The sequence below is a fragment of the Pristis pectinata genome, chromosome 31 (assembly GCF_009764475.1).
Source record: "Pristis pectinata isolate sPriPec2 chromosome 31, sPriPec2.1.pri, whole genome shotgun sequence".
NCBI classification, from domain to species: Eukaryota; Metazoa; Chordata; class Chondrichthyes; order Rhinopristiformes; family Pristidae; genus Pristis; species Pristis pectinata.
In genome coordinates this window covers 5,826,504-5,846,397 of record NC_067435.1, presented here as the reverse complement: position 1 = coordinate 5,846,397, position 19,894 = coordinate 5,826,504, and the positions used below count along the sequence as shown (strand labels likewise).

Genomic DNA, 19,894 nt, shown 5'->3' with positions numbered 1-19,894 from the left:
ATCTGCAAAACTTAACTGGCAGGTAGTTAGGAAAGCAAATAGCATATTGGCCTTTATTGTAAGAGGGTTGGAGTTGAGAAACAGGGAAGTATTGTTGCAATTATACCGGGTACTGGTGAGGCCACACCTGGAGTATATGCATGAGCTTGGTCCCCTTATTTCAGAAGGGATATACTGGCAATGGAAGCACTCCAAAAGAGATTCACTATGCTAATTCCAAATCTAATGTGTTTCAATAAAGATCATCTCTCGTTCTTGTAAATTCCAAATGTCCCTGGTCAGTGAACATGAGCAAGGAACTTCATTGCACCCTGGTGTATATGACAATAAACTTATCTGAATCTGAATATTCTTCAGCCAACTTTCTCTGCAAATATTTATTGATATTGGTATATTTTTGTCACAAGTATCAAGATACAGTGAAAAGCTATTGTTTTGCATTCTGTCCAGCTAGTAAAAAGAAAACAGAAGGCAGAATATAGTGTTGCAGTTACAGAGAAAGTGCAGTGCAGGTAGACAAATAAAGTGCAAGGGCCACGACGAGATAGATCGGGAGATCAAGAGTTCATCTTTTAGAGTATGGGAGGTCCGTTCAAGAGTCTGATAACAGTGGGATAGAAGCCGTCCTTGAGCCTGAAGGGACGTGTTCTCAAGCTTTTGTAACTCCAAGCACATATTTTCTTAAACACGCAGGCAAAAAAACCTCATGCAGTTTTCCAGGTGCTGTCTCACCCCCGTCCTACAACGCTTTATGAAAACTTCCTAAACTTTTACCCCGCAACCCTTGTAATAAAGTCCAACATTCCTCTAAACCTCCCTCATGACTGACTGCACCCGAAAGGGAACCTCCCGTGTTTGATGGACCAGGATCCCTGGATCTTACTGCACGGTCCCGCTGCGCCCTCCCACTCCTCCCCAAGCCATGAGAGCCCCGCCCACCTGCGGGACTTGGTCCAATGATATCAGGAGAGGAGGAGCCAAGGTCCCGGCGATGATATAAAGGGAGGGGTGGGGAGGCCGCTTGGGTTCTGAGACGGTGAGTTGGTGAGTTTTCTCGTAGTCTCCGGTGAAGTCTGCTCCTGCACCATGCGTTCCTCCCGCAGTATGGTGAGCTATTCTACCCAGGCTCCTAGGTATTCTCAGAGCCTTCACTTCTCACCGCGGCAGTCGTCCATCAGCACCACGTACTCCGTGCGCTCCGGTGGCCGCAGCTCGGCCGCTGGGTTTGGCAGTGGCTTGAGCTTTGGTGGCGGCGGCGGTGGTTACAGCTTCGGCAGTGCCTCTTCCCTCATGATGAGGGGCGGTGGCGTGGTCGGCGACGAGAAGAACACCATGCAGAACCTGAACGAGCGCCTGGCCAACTACCTGTCGACGGTGCAGCGGTTGGAGCAGTCCAGCAAGGACCTGGAGAAGGAGATCCGCGAGTTTGGAGCCACCACTGTCGTCAAAGGCTTTGACTGGTCGGTATACGACCAGAGGGTCAGACCCCTCCAGAAGCAGGTGAGTGACTCCAACGTTGACTCCCTTGTTGCTCACGCCCCGTTACCATATTAGAGCAGGAAGTGTTGCCCGTCCTGCAGTAGATGGGGACGTGAGAGGTTCAGGAGATGCAGCATTGGACGGGCTTTTGTTAGTTATGCAGTTGTCCAGCATGGCCCAACTCCAAGATGTTCACCTGAGCTGGACCCATTTGCCTGTGTTTGGCCCATAGTGATCTAAACCTTTCCCATCCATGTGCAACAAGCAAGATGCCCCTTGATTCCTCTTTAAATCTTTCCCCTCCTTAAAATCCATGCCCTCTAGTTTTGGACTTTCCTACCCTGGGTAAAAAGACTGACCATCCATCCTATGTACCTCACGATTTTATAAACCTGAGGTCACCCCTTGGCCTCCTACACTCCAGGATAAACAGTCCCAGCCTCTCCTTGTAATTGAAGCCCTGATAACATCCTGTTGCCCTCTTCCTGCGGCTTTGTTGTACAATTGATCTGGAGCCAGTCCCCCTCCCTCCCACTTGCCAGGTTCTTCTGAGGAGGGGGTGGTATTACTGTGGGTGGAGGAGAGATCTCTAGGTTGAGCAGAAAGACGTGCCTGTTGGGGTGGACACCCCTTGGGATATTCTGCATTGGAGGGACTGCAGCTGCCTACTGGAAGATGCACCTGGCCATCTGGGACAGGTTTCTGCCCCCTGCAATTGTTTGCCAGTCCAATGACTGAAGTCTCTCTGATCCACGTATCCAAAGGCTGGGTAATGGAGGCAGGCTGACGTACTGGACCTTGTAGCGGGGCAGTGAGGAGAGATCAGGAGGGAATTAGACCACAAGTTGTTGAAACAGGAGTCAGCCATTCACCACGAGTCTGCTCTGCCATTCTATAGGCTTGTGGCTGATCCAACTTCCCTCGTCCACCTTCCTGCTATTTCCCTGACACCTGCAATTCCACTTCTGATCTGATACTTACCTACCTCAGCCTGACACTTTCCCCATACTTCTCAGATGCAAGTTTCAAAGACTTGGGACCCTCAAAGAAAAAACTCTTCCTTGATCTTAAATGGAGACACCCCTTGTTCTAAGACCCTGCCCTCTGGTTCTGGATGACCCCCCCCTCCCCCCCATGAGGGGACATCCCCCCTCAACATTTTGTCAACATTCCCCCCACAGAAATTCTGAATCAGATTGCCTCTTGGTGCTTTATAAACGCCAATGAGCAAGGTCCCAATCTGTTTAACCTTCCCTCCATAATTTGAATCTTCACAGACCTGCTTATGATGAAATAAGATGAGACTGCAGATGCTGGAATCTGGAGCAATGCAATCAGCTGGAGAAACTGGGTTGAGCAGCATCTGTTGGGAGAAGAAATTGTTAATATTTTGCATTGAAACCCCTCATCAGTTTTGACCTGAAACATTGACAATTCCTTCTCCCCCACAGATGCTGCTCAACCTGCTGAGTTCCTCCAATTAAATGCATCCTTTAATAGAACATAAATTACTTGTAGTATTCTAGATATAGCATTAATAGGCCTTGTACAGTTGCAGTAACACTCGCCTACCTTTATACTCCAAACCTCTTGAAACAAGGGCCATTGCCCTTTTAGCCTTCTCCATTACCTGCTACACATGTGGTAGCTTCCTGTGTATTGTGCAGGAAACCCATACTCTGTGCTACAGCTTCCTGTGGTTTCTCTCCATTTGAATATTTTGAAAGGATAAAATTTGAATGGGTAGCTTTACACTGTCCTACTTCACACTCCGACCCAATATCTGTGCCAAGCAGCAGTGGCCATGGGTCAGGAAGGAATTAGATCTGTACCTGTGCAACTGAGGGAAAGCAGATGCTGAAAGTCTGAAATAAAGGTGGGCATGAAAATCTGAAATTGCTGTAGATGCTGGAAATATGAAATAAAAACAGAACACTCCATACTTGGGCAGAATCTGTGGAGTGAAAAATGGAGCCAGCTGACTTTTAATAAGATTTGGTTCCAAAGACATTTGATGTGCTTGTGATTAAGGTTGAAGGCTGTGGAATAAATTAGTAGTGAGACTCTTTGGAGAGGAGGGTGTGCAGTGGAGTTCCCCATGGATTGTTACTACTGCCTTCATGTGACTTGGGTTACAAGGCACAACTTCCAAATTTCTGATGTCTCAAAACTTAAAGGCAATACGAGTGTGAGGATAGTAAGACTCTCTGGGGAGTGAGAAAGTTACTTGGACTGATGGAATGGGTGGCAAGTGAAATTTAATGTTAAGAAATGGGAAATGAAGAAGATTGAGTAGAGGCAATATAAACTAGAGAACACAACACTGTTCTGTGGTGTACAGGAAATGTGTGGGTTTAAAAAAAACTTGGGCAGATTTTGCATGGGGTGGGGAAGTAGTAGTTTAAAAGAATGACCCTGGGCCCTTCCCTTTTGCATGGGTGTTGGTAATTCCCTCCTGACACCTGCATAAGATGCAATGTACAAGAGCAAGGAATTCATGAAATGCTGGTTTGGACACAACTTCAGGAAAGATCTGAAGGTGTTGGCAAGAGTGCAGAAGGGATCTGCTGGAATGATTCCAGGGTTGAGGGACCTTGATTTGCGTGCATAGCTGCGGTGGTTCTGTTAGAGGTTGCAAGGAGATCTGATGGAGCTTTAAAATCATGATGTGGGTTGAATGAGCACTTGTGCTGATATCATTCTGTGATAACAAAGTTTTGATTTGCAGAGAAGGGGAGGGAAGAAGTGTGAACATGAGAATGTCACCCACCCTATTGCAGACAATGGTTCCAGCCAGGAGAGGTGGCGATGGCTTGTTAATGTCTGGGGATGCATCTGGAATGAGATGAGTGAGGGAGAAAGGGGAAAAGTGCTGAAACTAAAACACTGAAGCTGCTGAAAATCAGATGAGAGAAAATGTTGCAAATCCTCAGCAGGTCTGGCAGCATCTGTAGAGAAACTTGAGTTACAGCTTGATAAAGGCAAGGCTGGTTATCTGAAGTTTGACTTCTGTGGGTTGTCCAGCTGGAAGATGAGGTGCTGTCACTTGTGCTGAGGAAGTTGGAGTTTGTCATTTTCCTCATTTCCATCTTGGAACCTTGCAGCCTAATGGTATGAACATTGAATTCTCCCATCTTAAGTAATCCCCACACCCCCTCCCCACCCACACCACTCCCAACCATGCCTCTTCTGTTTCCTAGCCTATCTTTTTTCTACCCCCCTTTCTCTCCTTGCCTTTGACCCACCTCCCCCCCCCACCTGCCTATCACTCTTACCTGCATCTACCTATCACCACCTTGTGCCCACCCCACCTCCCCTCTTTTGTCCACCTATCACTGCTTTGCTTTTCCCTCTTATATATTGGGCTCTCCCTTTTCCTATCTTCAGTCCTGAAGGGTCCTGACCCAAAACGTTGACCGCCTGCTTTTCTCCACGGATGCTGCCTGGCCTGCTGAGTTCCTCCAGCATCATCCTGTTTTTCATCTAGATTCCAGCATCTGCAGTCCTTTGTTTCTCTTGGAGTTTGTTAGAACACAAGGGATCAAAAACAGATCAGTGGTCTGGAGAGCTCATAATGAGCAACAAGAAGTTCATGGAGACATTTCCCTCCATGGATGCTGCCTGACGTGCTGAGTTCCTCCATTTTGTGTGTGCAACAAGAAGTTTGTATTGCCCTTGTAGACTGGGGGTAATAGTAATCACCCATGTTGTTTGGCTTCTCCAGTGCAGAAATAAGCACTGAATTCAAATGTTGGATTGGAAGAAATGCAAATGAATCACTGCTCCACTTGAGAATATTAGCATGTGGATGGTGGGATGAGGACAAGTGCTGCATCTCTTCTGCACCTGAAGGTACTGAGGAGTGCCTGGTGGCAATGGTAGAGTGAACCAAGGAATTGCAGAGGGAACAGCCCCTTCAAAATGCTGAAAGGGGAAGTGAAGACATCTGGCAGTGGAAATTATGGAAGATGATGCCTTAAATGTGGAGGCTGGTGAGATGGAAAGCAGGATAGGCAAACCTCCTCCTAGTTGGGAGGAGCACAGGTGAGAACAAAATGTGGAATAGCTGAGGTTAAAAGCTCTGTCAGCTACAATGGAGGACAAGTCACAGTTAAGGAAATCAAACTATCATCCTCTGAGCAGATACGATGGAGAAACCAGAAAGAAAACAGTCCTTGAAGGAGGTGAGTTCAAGGTATGTGGAATCTAACCTTTAATAGAGAAGAGGCTGCAGATGCTGGTATCTTTAATGGATATTAGTCATAACATTCCTTGAGATGGAGGAGAGGGTGAGCAAAGTCAGATGGATCATGTGAATGGAGAGCAGATTGGAAATTGGTAGGAAAGGTATTGAAATTTAAGTTCTGCTCAAGTTGGAAGCAGCACCAATGCAGTCAATCCCCTGAAGTGGGGGGGGGGGGGGGCTGGAGAAGGACTGAATAAGACTTGTTCCATGTACCTGTCTTTGTGGCCTACAACTTGAATGTGTGTTGACAAGGTTGCACCTTTGACTTGGAGAAAGTGAGTTGGGTTGAGGCAGAACTTCTCCTTTGTAAAGTAGGGAATAGTGCAACACCTACACTCAGAGGGATGAGGATGTGCACCAGTGAGGGAGGGTAGTGGCCAGGGATCTGGGATGAAGGAATTGGATCTATCAAACTGTCTTCCTCTAACTTTCTGCCTTTGTCTCAATGCCAATCCTGAGTGCTTTGCATTGTTTTCCTATATTAAAGGGTTAATAGAAATGCACGTTGGTGGTTTCCACCTTCCTCTGACCTTGGTCCTTTTCATCTCTCCCAGATACTGGATGCGATCCTGCAGAACTCCAGCATCGCTCTGGAGATTGACAATGCCAAGCTGGCAGCTGAGGACTTTCAAAACAAGTAGGTAACACATTTCCCTTCAGCTTCCTCCCTCCACTGCCAGGTCAATGCCTAGTGTATCCTACCCTATTATCCATGCTTGGCACTCAGTTATGTCTTGTTTCCCTGTCCTCTCTGATCAGGTGGCAGTCAGAACTGATGCTGAGGCAGTCTGTGGAGAATGATATTGATGGGCTTCACCAGCTGAAGGAGACGTACCTGCAGCTACAAGGCAACCTGAACAATGACATCACTGGGCTGGAGGATGAGATTTCCTTCCTGAAGAAGAACCATGATGAGGTGGGTGTCCCAGTGTCCTGTTGTACACTTTCATGCAATAGCAGAGGGAGGTATCTATCTGCTGGGAGACCCTTGGACCCAGGGAATGGACCACTGCTTGGCGACCAGAGAAACTGATTATAAACAGTCCCAGCCATTGTGGAAACTGTAGCATCTGATTTCAGCTCAATCACTGGGAAAATAAAACTGGGATGATCTGAGCTCATCACATTCCAAGCAGGGGACTCCCCTGTGGGGTCCACTTTCTCTATCAGCCTGATGCTGTCTGTTTCCCTCCATAGATACTGCCTGACCCACTCGAGTTCTCCAGCATCTTGTGCATTGTTCAAGATTCCAGCATTGGCAGTCTTGTCTCCATGAAGCATTCTCGTGCCCTCTTGCACTCTTATTTCCCAGCTTTCGCCCTGTTGTGTTTTCAGGTAGTCAGAGCTCTATAGCACAAAGCAGGCCTTTTGGCCCAACTTGTCCATGCTGACCATGTTGCCTAGTTGAGTTGGTACCATTTGCCTGTGTTTGGCCCATATCCCTCCAAACCTTTCCAATCTATATCACTATCTAGCTGCCTCCACTGCTCCCTCAGGCAGCTTGTTCCATATACTCACCACTCCACAGGAAGTTGCCCTGCAGGTCCCTATTTAAAACATTCCCCTCTCACTTTAAACTTGTTCCCTCTACTTTTGGACTCCTCAGCCTGGGGTGGGAAAGGGAGAACACTTTGGCTCTTCACCTTGCCCATGCCCCTCAGATTTTATATACCTACAAGATCACCCCTCATTCTCCTACTCTCCAGGGGGAGAAAGTGCCAGCTTCTCATCTAAGCCCTCCAGTCCTGGTAACAACCTTGTAAATTTTTTTGCACCCTCTCCAGTTTAATGTTGTTCATTAAGATCTGGCACATGGAAACTTCAGCAATAGTGAGTTTCTGCTTCAACTGCCCTGTCAGGCAGAGTTTTAGACCTGCACTTTTAGATTGGGGTGGGGAGGGAGGAATATTTCATCCAATCCTCTGATACTGTGGCCTCTAGCTTCCTTGCAGCATTCAGCACATGCTGCATTATTACACCAATAAGGACTAGGGAAATTCTATGTGCATTGCCAGTCACCAAGGGCTAGGTGCTGCCCCTAGTGCTGGGGTTTTATGATGACTGGTGCCAGTGGTGAGGGTTATGCGTGACTTGTGATTCAGGAAGTATGAATGCTGGGGGAGCAGGTTCCACGAGACACCAAGGTTGACCTGGTTCCATCCATTGACTTTAATCCTGATGTAACTTGTAGACTTCGGCCTCTATTTTTCTTGCAGTATTCAGCACACGTAGCACTGAGACACCAATAAGGGTTATGGAGCTCCTTTGTGCGTTGCCAGTCACCAGTGGGTTGTACTGATCCAGCCTTCTATTGCCTTGTGTTTCAGGAACTGAAGATGTTGCGGCAGCAGAAGACCCAAGAGGTGCAGGTTGAGGTGGACTCGGCTCCAACCCCTGACTTGACTGCAATCCTAGCAGAACTCAGGGAGAAGTACACTGCTCTTGCTGATCAGAACCAAGCAGAGATGGATAAGTGGTACAGGGAACAGGTAAGGATTGGACCAGCCATTAGCAGCAGCAGCTCAAACTCCAGGGCAATAAAGGACTGGTTAATCTGCACATCGTTATGTGATACTGCTGGAGGGAAGGCAGTGGGTTGTGGCAGACATGTTACATTGCTGGCCTATCCAATGATAGTTGAGCTCCCTAACTGGACAATTGCTCTGCAAACCACAGCATCGCCAATTTCCCCACACTCCCACATCCAGGAAACGCTGAGTGAACCACAATAAAAACATCCTGAGATTCTGTCCCAACCTTCAGTGATCAAAACCCATCCATGAGCCACATGGACCTAAAGCAATCTTTTTAATAAAAAAAAATATTTCCAGTTGATGTGATCTTCACCCCAGGTCACAGGACTAGACAGGCTTCCCATCAAAAGCAACATCAGCATTCCCAGTAACAGCTGGCAACACATTCTATGGGCATATGACTTTGGGCAAAGATCCAACAGCTCCAGTCTGCTCAGTGGTTAGAAACTCCCTTCCTTTGCTCCCATCCAGTGTATTAAACTAGAAAGCAGCCCATCTCAGTGGTCAACCTATTCAAACTTTTAATTATCTGATTACAGCTGTTGGGTCTTTAAGTCTTGACTACTCAGAAGTAAATTGGCCAAAATCTTTGAATTGTTGAGTAGTTGAAGTTCTTCTAAGCAGGCTTCATTTGTGAAGCTTGCTGGATGGTTTCTAAGGCCACTGTATCACCCACCATTCAGGGAGTCTAGGACTGGGCACAGCATACAGTGCATCCAACAAAGGAGCTGTGATTTGTGTCAACTGTTTCTGTTAATAACACAACACTATCACTTCAGAAAAGTGCTCTCCATTGGTCACCAGCCAGTGATCCATGCACCCTAACACTTGGATCTTTCTCCATCTCCTTCAGTCCTGTTCCCTACTGACTGTACTTGCATTCAGTGTTGGTCCCACCAATGTGCAGGTCACTGCATCTGCAGTGTGGCCCACTGTCCTAACATGTCAGAATCCTTTCTGCATTTGACTACTCTCTGATTTAGCAAGCTAACTCCCAGTGTTAAGTGAAGTGTAATGACTGATCCCAGAGAGCTCACCAGTAATTCACTGTGGGATTGGAACAAACTCCTACTCCAGAGTATCTGATTCTTCCTGATTCCATCTTGAAGCAGCCCAGTGTTAGTGTTCTCAGTCCTGGTAGACTGTAGACTTCCCTGATTCACTGGCTAAGTGGCTTCCTCAAGGAACTGGATCACGTTGTGTTTTAGGAAGTGGAGTCGAGTCCAATGGCTCCTTCCTTTTCCCAGTGATTAATTCCCTGGCACAGTGAAACCTCAGAAGGGTGGCACTCAGGCTGGAGACCTGTGGGACATCCTGAGGTTGTGGAAGTTACTAGATAAATGCAGTTTATTTTCCTCCAAAGCACTGCAATCCCTCATGGGCTCAGCTTGGACAATGAAGTCATACCAAGGAGTTTCTGCACATCTAGTGGCCCAGTAATTGTTCACTGACCTAACAGCCTCTGTTCTCTCAGACCTGCATGGAATTGAAGGACTCTGTTTGAATTGAGTGTTTCTACAAAGCTCTCAATGAGATGCTTTGACCTCACTGCTGAAGGCAGTCAGTGCCAACAGTCCCATTGTGGATGGGTTTATGTTCTTGGTTACCATCTGGACAGCACCTTGTCAACTTGAGGTCAGCTGCCTCGTGTCCATCCCCTGTAATCTCTCTCATTTTCTTTCAGGTGTCGATTAAAGAAGTAGAGATCGCTCAGAATGACCAGGCTATCTCCGGTGCTAAAGCCGAGCTGTCTCAGTATCGTCACCAATTGCAGGGTCTTGAAGCTGAATATAACGGCTTACTTGGAAATGTAAGTGACTTTTGCCAATACACAGTTCGCTTGTTTGAGTTGAATAGTTATCTAGAATTTTACTTTTGCGCTCAGGGTGTGAGCATCACTGATCCCTGCTCTGATGTCCCTTGTACTGAGTGGCTTGATGGGCTATTTCAGGGGGCTGTTTGGTGTTGGTCTACTGACTGTGGGTTTGGGGTGATGCATTGTCCAGATTGGCAGATCTCCTTCCTAAAGGGTGTCAGAGAGGGAGGTTTCCCACAGCCTGGTCCATGGTAAGCGATGTTTGGCCCAGATTTAATCAATTCCTCAGCTGAGGTGGTGGGTGATATCTCTGGATGAGAATCCAGCATCGTAACCTTCATACTCCTAAAGCCCCTTCAATGTCCTTGCTGCTGAAACCGGTTCTGAGCAGCCCATTCAGACAGGCCATCAGACTGACTGAGGTGACCTTGTACTTTCAGGTGAACGCACTGAACAACACTCTGGATGAAACAGAGGCATCGTATGCCAGGGACCTTCAGAATTTACAGCTCAGAATCAGACAGCTGGAGGGTGAACTAGCAAGTGTCAGGAATGAACTGGTGCGCCACAACAACGAATACGATAGGCTCCTTAACATCAAGATGAAGCTGGAAGCTGAGATCAACCAGTACAAAGTTCTCCTGGCAGGTGGTAATCAAAGGTGAGCACAAGTGGGAGGTGGTCATCAAAGGGAGGCACAAGTGACTGCAGATGGGAGCACGAGGACCATCTAAGCCCTACTTTGTGAGCAAAGCGTGTGGGTGAGCAGGACTTTGCTTCTCTCCTGCAGTCCCTACCCAGAACCCCACACAAAACCTTCCACCTCTCTCAAACTGCCTACGTTTGAAAACCGTGAATCTCTCTGGTTCAATATCTGTCGTAAGAGAACGATGTTGCACAATGAAAGTTCACTGATCTGAAACATTAGCTGTTTCCCTCTCCTCCTTTGCCAAGAATCTCCAGAGGTGTGGATAGCCAGAATCTTTATTCCAGAGGAGAGATACTAGAGGGTGTAGCTTTAAGATGAGAGGGAGAAAGTTTGAATGGGATGTGCAGGGGCAGACTTTCTGACACTGGTGCCTGGAATACACTGCTAGGGGTATTGGTGGAGGCAGATATGATAGTTGCACTTGAGACTTTTAGATAGGCACATGAATATGCAGGAAATGGAGGGATATGGACCATGTGTGGGCAGAAGGGATTAGTTTATTTGGGTATTTTCACCAGACATCATGGGCCTGTTCCTGTGCTGTACTGTTTCATGTTCTATGTAATTCTTTGGTATTAACCCAACACTCATAACCTGCTGGTTAACCTAGACTCGTTGCTCTCTGAATCCATAAACATAGTTGGGTGAAATGACCTCTGTTGCTGTGATAAATGATTCACTCTTGAGTTTGTCCCCTTTCTCTTCAGAACTACCACCATCTCAATCTCAACTTCATCTGTTCTGTTCGATCATCCTGAACCATGTTGGTTCTTCTCAAACTAATGCCCATTTCCTACCCAGCTCTACGTAGACTTCACATTCCAGGACATCCAAGATGTCCTTCAGAATATGGGGGTTCCCCCCACTTATCAATGGTGCCCTCATCCACATCTATTTCCCATGTCTGCCCTTGCCCCATTTCTTTCCACCTGACATAACAGGGATAGTGCCTGGAACAAGCCGCCAGGGGTAGTGGTGGAGGCAGATATGACAATGGGTCTGTCTGACTTGCGTTCTAGGCTCCTCACGTTTAAAGATCTGTTAAGTTTTTCCTGGGGCCCCTTCGTTCCAATTTAAATTACCCAGTCTATTCACTCTTGTGGCTACTATTTTCCCATCCAGGGAATGTCTGGTAAATCTCTGCCCCTGTCCAGTGACTGTATTTTTCCTGTAACATGGTGATCCAGGCTGTGCACAGTACTCATGCTCTAGCTTAAACTAGTGATGTGCACAGTTCTGGCAAATCTCCCTGCTTGCATTGTCTTGGTTAATAAACAGAACATCCTAATATCATTTTTTAAAAACTATCTAATGTACCCAGCTCCCTTTTAGGATTGGTGGACATGCACTACGAAGCATCTGTTCCTGCACACCGCCCAGCTTCCTCTGATTTGTGTAACCTTGCTTTTCTCCGGATTAAATTCCATCTACCATCTTTTTGTCCAACTGAGCAGGCAATCCATACCTCTTGCAGTCCAAAACTTTCCTCCTCACTGTCAATCCCACAGCCAATTGTCTGCAGACTTTGCTGCATTCCCTATATTTGGATCCAAGTCATTAATGTACATGCAGCAAGGAACAGGACAGTGATGGAGAGCTTGGGTTGGCTGGACTCATTTTCCTTAGATAACAGCCTTCTGTTCACAAAGCCCCTCAACCAAACCTTGGGCACAGTGGTGGAAAAGTAATTTTAGATCTAATTTGTTACTTTGTGGTTTTGCTTTGACCAGCATACAATGTGGGTGCTTGTCAAAGGCTGTGCTAATGTGCACCTGGTTTATTATGTGTACTCCAAATGTCCATCTTTGTTACTTGTGACAATAAAGCAATTCTTCCATGTACTGCAATACAATCTTTTATTTGCATACTATCCAGACAGCTCGTACAGAAGTGCATTGAGATGGTAAAAAGGAAAATGGAATGCAGAATAGTGCTAGAAAATGAAGTGCAAGGGGCATAATGAGGTAGATTGAGGTGAACTTTCAGTCAATTTAGTCAGGCAGGAACTTCCCTTAACAACAAATCCATGTTCATAGTTCCTTGATCTTTATTCCTGTTTAAAGATTAATAAGCAACCATGGAGATTGTTGCTGCTTCTCATTCCTTGGACCCCTCAGTTTGGGCACATTGCTACCCCCCCCCCCCCCCCCCCCCCCCCCCAAAAACCTCAAGAATACCTTGAGTTTGAGCAAATGCACAATGTTCTAAAAACCTCAATATGAAGAGATTTAAATTCCTGCTTTCCAGCAATGAGTGTTCAGGCAGAGTTGTAGTCCCTGTCAGAAACCTTGGGTTTCTTAAAATCCTAGTCATACAGTGCAGAAGTGAGCCCTTTGGTTGACATGTTCTGGACCATGTACCCATCTGTACTGATTCCATTCACTGGGAATCAGCATTACCTTGACATTTCACCACCTCACTTGGACAATTAAATGAGTACATCTGCTTCCAACACCCCTCAGGCACACTTCAATTTCCAACTACCCTCGGTGAATTGCTTTCTTCCTCAGATCCCCTCCAACCTCTTGCCCCTTACCCTAACCCCATGTCCTCTGCATCCTGTACCATGCAATTACATGCTTCCCATAGTGGTGGCCAGAATCTTGCCCCACTCTCCTCTCAGCAACATGCACTGAATGTCCATTTGTCAGTTTTTGTTAGAACTTGTTTTTCTTTTCCTCCCCCCCCAGCCTGGTTACCATTGGATCATCTTCCTCTGGCTTCTCATCTGGTAAGTTTTCCATTTATATTTTTCTTGTTATGAAGGGGAAGCTTCATATTGGAGTATTAATTTTTGCTGTCAATCCAGCACAACACTTGAGCAGTAGATGAGAAATGTCCTGCTCCACTTCTGTACCATTCCTTCCCCTGTCCCTTGTGCCTGTCTCTCCTTGATCCTTGTTTCTGTGACCTGGTATTTGACCCCCACACCCTAGACCTCTAATTTGGCCTCCACTTATGACATGACTGAATCCCTCTTCATCTCGTGTCCTGAACGATTCTGCCTCTTGCTGTTCTTTCCAACTTCTTTACAACTTTGAATACTGTTTATCCTAAGTGTCACTGAGTTTGAGATCAGGATTATTTCATTGTTCAGCTTGTCTTGCTGCTGTTTGTCTGTGACTGTCAACCTTTGACTCTCATTTTACCTTCATTTCTCATTGTGGAGTGACTGTCCTTGGATTTGGGGGAAGGATGTGTTGCACCCTGAGTGCAACACCCTTTGGACTTTGGTTCCAGACTAGTTGATTTTTTCACTATTGGATGTTACTTCTATTGATGACTAAACACCTTTGCATGTTGCACTGTATAATCTTCCAGTGAAGCTAAATTTAAAGGGAGTGGTAAATGTACATGCACTGGACTCCAGCTTGGTCTACAAACCCACTCATGTTCTGGACTCCTACTCTTCTAGACCCCAGCCACAGTCTGAGCCTCCCAATTCTGCCTGCACATCTAGCTTGGACCTCTGCCTCACATTCTGGACTAATGAGTGAGCCAGACATCTGTTTCTGCCCATTTCCCCTGTCACCTATCTTCAGCCCCTCCTGGCTCTGTGCACCTTCACAATCACCCACCCCTCCCCTAAATGGTTTTGGTTCAGCTGCCATTTGACCCTCCCTAATGGTTCCCATTATCACCTTAGATTCTGGCACTGGTAGCTTTGTTCCAGCAGCCGTCTGCACCTTCACCCTCCCCTTGCTCCATCCACCTTGTTCTTTGTTTTATCCCTCTGCATCTGTCACCCACCTGCCCCTGACTCCAACTCGACCCTCCACTCCTCTCCCTGACACAACCTGCCTGTATCAGACCACCAGTCACCACCTCCTGTCACGCCACTCTGTATACTGGCCATCTTCCCGCTCCACTCAATCCTGATACAGGGCTTTAACCCAAAGCATCACACATTTTTCCCTGACTACCCCCCTTCCCCAATCCACTGTTCTTCCAGCAGATTTAGTTTGATCAGTTGGATGCCAAGTTTTATTGCACTTTGAACTGTAGTTCACTCACTGAAGGTTAACTGGTCTCTTTATTCCTGCCCAATTTTAGGTACAGGAGGTAGTCGGACAACCATCACGTAAGTTGCACCTATTGCCATTAGCTCTTGGCCCTGGGAGGTGGGGATGAAAGCCTGTCCCTGATATGTTGGAATGAGCTCCAGTGCCAGCTGCCTCCTGCAACAGTCAATGTTCCTTCCAGCAAGTCTACAGTTGTCTCTGGGTGTGGAGAATGTTTCTTGCTGGTAAGGGATGTGGATGGAGTGAAGACCAGCCCAAGAAGCAGCTCTATACCATTGGCTTACTTGGCACTGACAAATTACCAGGTGTCTGAGATTTGCTCTTTAACTTGACATCTTCTCAAACCTAATGGAGGTGATGTGATGGAATCCAGAATGAAGCTGATTTTATGCAATAGGAAGTTGTCTGCAAACTAATCTAAGAGACCAGTACTGAAGATGGGGACAATGTGATGTATGGATTTTAAATTCAGTTGCTTAAATTTGAGGTTTGCTATGTTTTATGCCTTCATGGTTTCATTTCATGGACACTGTCTGGTTGACACTACAAAGCCTAGGAATTGGGTTAGATATGAGAAATCAATGTTTTGCAAATGTTTGTTTGCACCCACTACCAGCCACTGGGAAGTTGGATGCTTTGTATTAATATTGGTATCTCCCTGTCATTTCATCTAGGTGATATCATTAGAACACATGATGGGCCTTTCTAGTCATGACCGACAAGCTGTGTTTTCCAGTAGCAGTAAATCATACAGCCAACGGTTAAGTGGTTTAAAGGCTCCCACGTGGCTGTAGTTCTATTCTTTCTTCCCTCCCCCCACACTGATTTCCAAGTACTACCCTTTTGTGGATGTGAAGTGCTGAAAGCTGGCAGTGCCCATGCATGGACATGGGGTGTCAGGGAGTGCTCTGCTAGACTTGATCAGGCTCCTGGCTGCCTTAGTTCTATAACAGCCCTGGCTGGTTTCCCTGTGGGAGGGTGTGGATGTGGAAGCAGCTGCTGCCTGTAGACACAGCTCAGATTGTGCCCCAACTAAATGACACAAGCACATCAGCAAAGGTGGACCAATTTTGGTTGGCTACTGGAATTTGGCACTAGGGCAAGCATTGGTGAAATCCACTTTCTAGACATTCTACCAAAAAAATTTGAGGTCTACACTGGGGGTTGGGATTGTGGGATATGCAGGTTACAGCCTACTCCAGGGTTTGCTGTGTTGGGATGTGTGCTTAATTGGTTGTGTGCTAGATCCCTACTGATTCTGCTATTCTTTGTTCTGTTTCAGGACCACTGAAACCAGAGGTAAAAACTTTCATTCTGATGTCAGTATATACTGTCACTGAGGATACAGTTGGGGCTTGCATTTGATCCTTGTACTTTCAGGATATTAAGTTTTATTTGTGATGTCCAGGAATGGTGGATACTGTTCCATTGACCACAACTTTGATCAAAACAAGATGGATCAGTGTGGGGGTGGGAGGGGGTGGTGGTGGTGGAGGTGTTCCCAAGTGACTCTGGGTGGAACATCTGACATACTGATCCAGCATTTGCTTTAGTGAGCTCCAGTCTGTAGGCAATACCAGGGGAACAGGAGATGGCCATTCAGCCCCTTGTGCTGATTCTGCCATTCATCTAAGCTGTGGTTCAGCTGCTGTATGTTGTCCCATTGCAGAGATGAGCACAAATGCCTGGGCTCCAGTGCAGATCTGAAGGAGTGACCAAACAATGTCAGACTTGGATCCTGATCACATTTTAAAGTAACCCAGTTGTATTCACAGATATCACTCCTTTCATGGGGAGGGAAAGCACTTTGTGCTAAAGACTATTAGGAACATTAATTTTGTGATCCAAAATGAAGCATAATTTTGCCCCATCCAGTTCACTGATTTCCTTGTGCAGAGAAATGTGGTCTTCCTTGCCCCAGTCTAGCTGCTGTGACACTCCAGACCCATCCCATGAGGTTGACTCTAAACTGTCCTTGGTGCCTCTGCAAACAACTTGGTTTGGGGTCAGTTGGGGAGGGACAATAAATGCTGGTCCTGAGGTCAATTTAAAGAGGGCTGGGAGGTCACCAGTCTGAATCCAGGAGGAGGGGAACTATGGCAGAGGAGGAAATGGAGGGGGTGTCCTGGGCTGTAAAACTCCAGTCTGCAAAGTTAACCTGGATTGTTTGGTTTGTCTAGAAAGGATTGTGAATTGAAGACTCCACCTGAGGGCTTCCTGGGACCCTGGATCAAGGCCCCACAACTCGTGCTTGCTGCTGTGGCTTCTGCTGGAATCCCTGGGATGTGGCCTTCCTGCTCCCCTTTGCTCTTCACCTAGCACTTCTGGGAAAAAATGTGGATGGCAGAACTGAATTATCCTACAGCTCCCTTCAATCACATTGCTTCCAACATGGTTGTCACAGACAGCTAGCCTTCATCTGCTGTCCTCACCTTCCTTTCATTGAAAGGGAAAGGGACAGTCCCACCCACCTGACCATGCTGGGTGCTGAAGCTGTGATGGCTCTTGTTGCTGGTCAGTCTGCTCATAGAGCTACCAACAATTGCACTGTTACTATGGAGATGGTAAACCTATTCCCATCCATTCCACAAATGGTAGGCATGTCCCAAGTAGAGCCCTGCCTGTGGAGCAGACCTCTCTCAGTTGTCAGAGGACAGCTTAACCTCACCATCCACTCAAGCACAAGTTGAGCAGCCACAGTCCTGATCTAACAGATGTTCTCCATCTCACAGCTGGACCAGTGCCTGACAGCTGTGGAGACTCACTGGGTCCTGGAGTGACTGGTCATGGGGCCAGACCATGGGAGTTGGTCCCTGGGAGCTGTGGGGCATTCTGTAGTTCCACACTTCTTATACTTGCTTTCTGTTCAAACTCTGTCAATAAATGATATCTGCTCTGACCATAACTGAGTAATTACTCCATTGAACCCATGGATCACACTAAAATGGGTATTGTAGACAAGTTCATGAAAATTACAAGGGGATCTTGATCTGCTAGGTAAGTGGACCAAGAAATGGCAAATGGTGTTCAATCCAGAAGTACAAGGTGTTGCACTTTGGGGAAAACAAAGCAAGGTAGGACTTTCACTGGAGCTACACATGGATTCACCCTGGTGCATCTGCAATGCTGAGAATGTTGTGGATAGCATGTTTAGTGAGTTGGTCACACTGCAGTTTGAAGATGAGATTAAGATATCTTTATTAGTCACTTGTATGTGAAAACAGTGAAATGCATCTTTTTTGCGTCATGTTCTGGGGGCAGCCTGCAAGTGTTGCCACACCTCTGGCCAGCGCCAACATAGCATGCCCACAACTTCCTAACCTGTACACTTTTTGGAATGTGGAAGGAAAATGGACCACTTGGAGGAAACCCACGCAGACACAGGACAGACTGTGGCTAGGGAATGGGTGACCAACAGGCGGAGTAGTAGGAAGAAAGTGCAGGAGTCACCTCCCTCCAAAGCAGATATACCACTTTAGATACTGTTGGGGGGAGGGGGCTCATCAGGGGAAGACAGCAGGAGCCAGGATTGTGGCACAGTGAGTGGCTCTGCTGGGCAGGGAAGTGGCAGGGGATTCTGTGGTAAGGGGAGGAGATGGGAAGCTTCTGTGGATGTAAACAGAATTCCCAGTCAGTGTGTTGCCTCCCAGGTGCAAGGGTCAGGGATGTCTCCGCAGCTGCAGGGCCCGTTGGAAGGGGAGGGTGAACAGCCAGTTGTCATGGTGTATGTAGGTACCAATGATGGGGGGGTGGGGGAAGAAGGAAGCAGGATGAGGTCCTACAAGCTGAATTTAGGGAACTGGGAGATTTTAAAAAGTAGGACTTCAAAGGTAATCTCAAGATTACTACCTGTGCCATGTGCTAGTCAGTAGGAATAGCAGCATAGTTAAGATGAATGTGGCCTGAGCAGTGGTGCAGGAGGGAGGGTTTCAGATTCCTGGGGTATTGGAACTGGTTCTGGGGGAGGTGGAACCAATACAAACCAGATGGTCTACACCTGGGCAGGACTGGGATCGATGTCCTGGGGGTTGTTTGCTAGTAGAGGCATATGTGATAATTTACCAAAATTCTCTGGATTCTGGGAAGGTTCCAGCAGATTGGAAGACTGCTAATGTCACAATACTGTTTTTTCAAAAAAAAAAGGATGTAGGTAAAAGGTGGGTAACTATAGGCCAGTTAGCTAAATGCCTGTAGTCAGGAAAATGCTTGAAGCATCATTAAGGAAGAAATAGTGAGACATCTGAATGGAAGTGGTTCCATCCGGCAGACACAGCACGGATTCAGGAAGGGTAGGTCCTGTTTGACAAATGTACTGCATTTCCTTAATGAGCAGTGGATAGAGGGGAACAGGCGGATTTTGTTTACTTGGATTTCCAGAAGACATTCGATAAAGTGCTGCGTAAGACTTATCCACAAGATAAGGATGCACGGAGTTGGGGGTAATGTATCAGCATGGACAGAGGATTGGTTAACCAATAGAAGGCAGTTGGGATAAATGGGTGTTTCTCTGGTTGGTGAGCAGGGTGCCACAGATTGGTGCTGGGCCCACAACTGTTCACTATATGCATTAATGATTTGGAAGAGGGGACCGAGTGTAGCGTATCTAATTTTGCTGATGACACGAGTGGAAAAGCAAATTGCGGAGAGTCCGCAGAGATTGATCAAGTGAGTGGGTAATGGTCTGGCAGATGGAGTACAATGTTGGTAAATGTGAGGTAATTCACTTTGGAAGGAAAATTAGGAGATCATTATTTAAATGGTGAAAGATTGCAGCACGCTGTTGTGCAGAGGGACTTGGGAGTGCTTGTGCATGAATCGCGAAAGGTTGGTTTGCAGGTGCAACAGGTTATCAAGAAGGCAAATGGAATGTTGACCTTTGTTGCTCAAGGGATTGAATTTAAGAGCAGGGAGGTTATGCTACAACTGTACAGGGTACTGGTGAGGCCGCACCTGGAGTACTGCCTGCAGTTCTGGTCTCCTTACTTGAGGGAAGATGTACTGGCTTTGGAGGTGGTGCAGAGGAGATTCACCGGGTTGATTCTGGAGATGAGGGGGTTAACCTATGAGGAGAGATTGTATGGGACTATG

The 19,894-nt window shown here is 46.8% G+C and overlaps 1 protein-coding gene across 1 annotated transcript; it reads left to right on the top strand.

The window, feature by feature from the left end:
• Positions 1 to 1,027: 1,027 nt before the first annotated feature.
• On the top strand, positions 1,028 to 17,711 carry LOC127584979 (keratin, type I cytoskeletal 18-like). The gene is made up of 10 exons (XM_052042066.1): positions 1,028 to 1,500; positions 6,280 to 6,362; positions 6,485 to 6,641; positions 8,053 to 8,214; positions 9,944 to 10,069; positions 10,516 to 10,736; positions 13,475 to 13,515; positions 14,838 to 14,865; positions 16,089 to 16,105; positions 16,987 to 17,711. The coding sequence occupies exons 1-10, from the start codon at positions 1,087 to 1,089 to the stop codon at positions 17,001 to 17,003; spliced, it is 1,266 nt and encodes a 421-aa protein (XP_051898026.1). The 5' UTR covers positions 1,028 to 1,086; the 3' UTR covers positions 17,004 to 17,711.
• Positions 17,712 to 19,894: the final 2,183 nt, after the last annotated feature.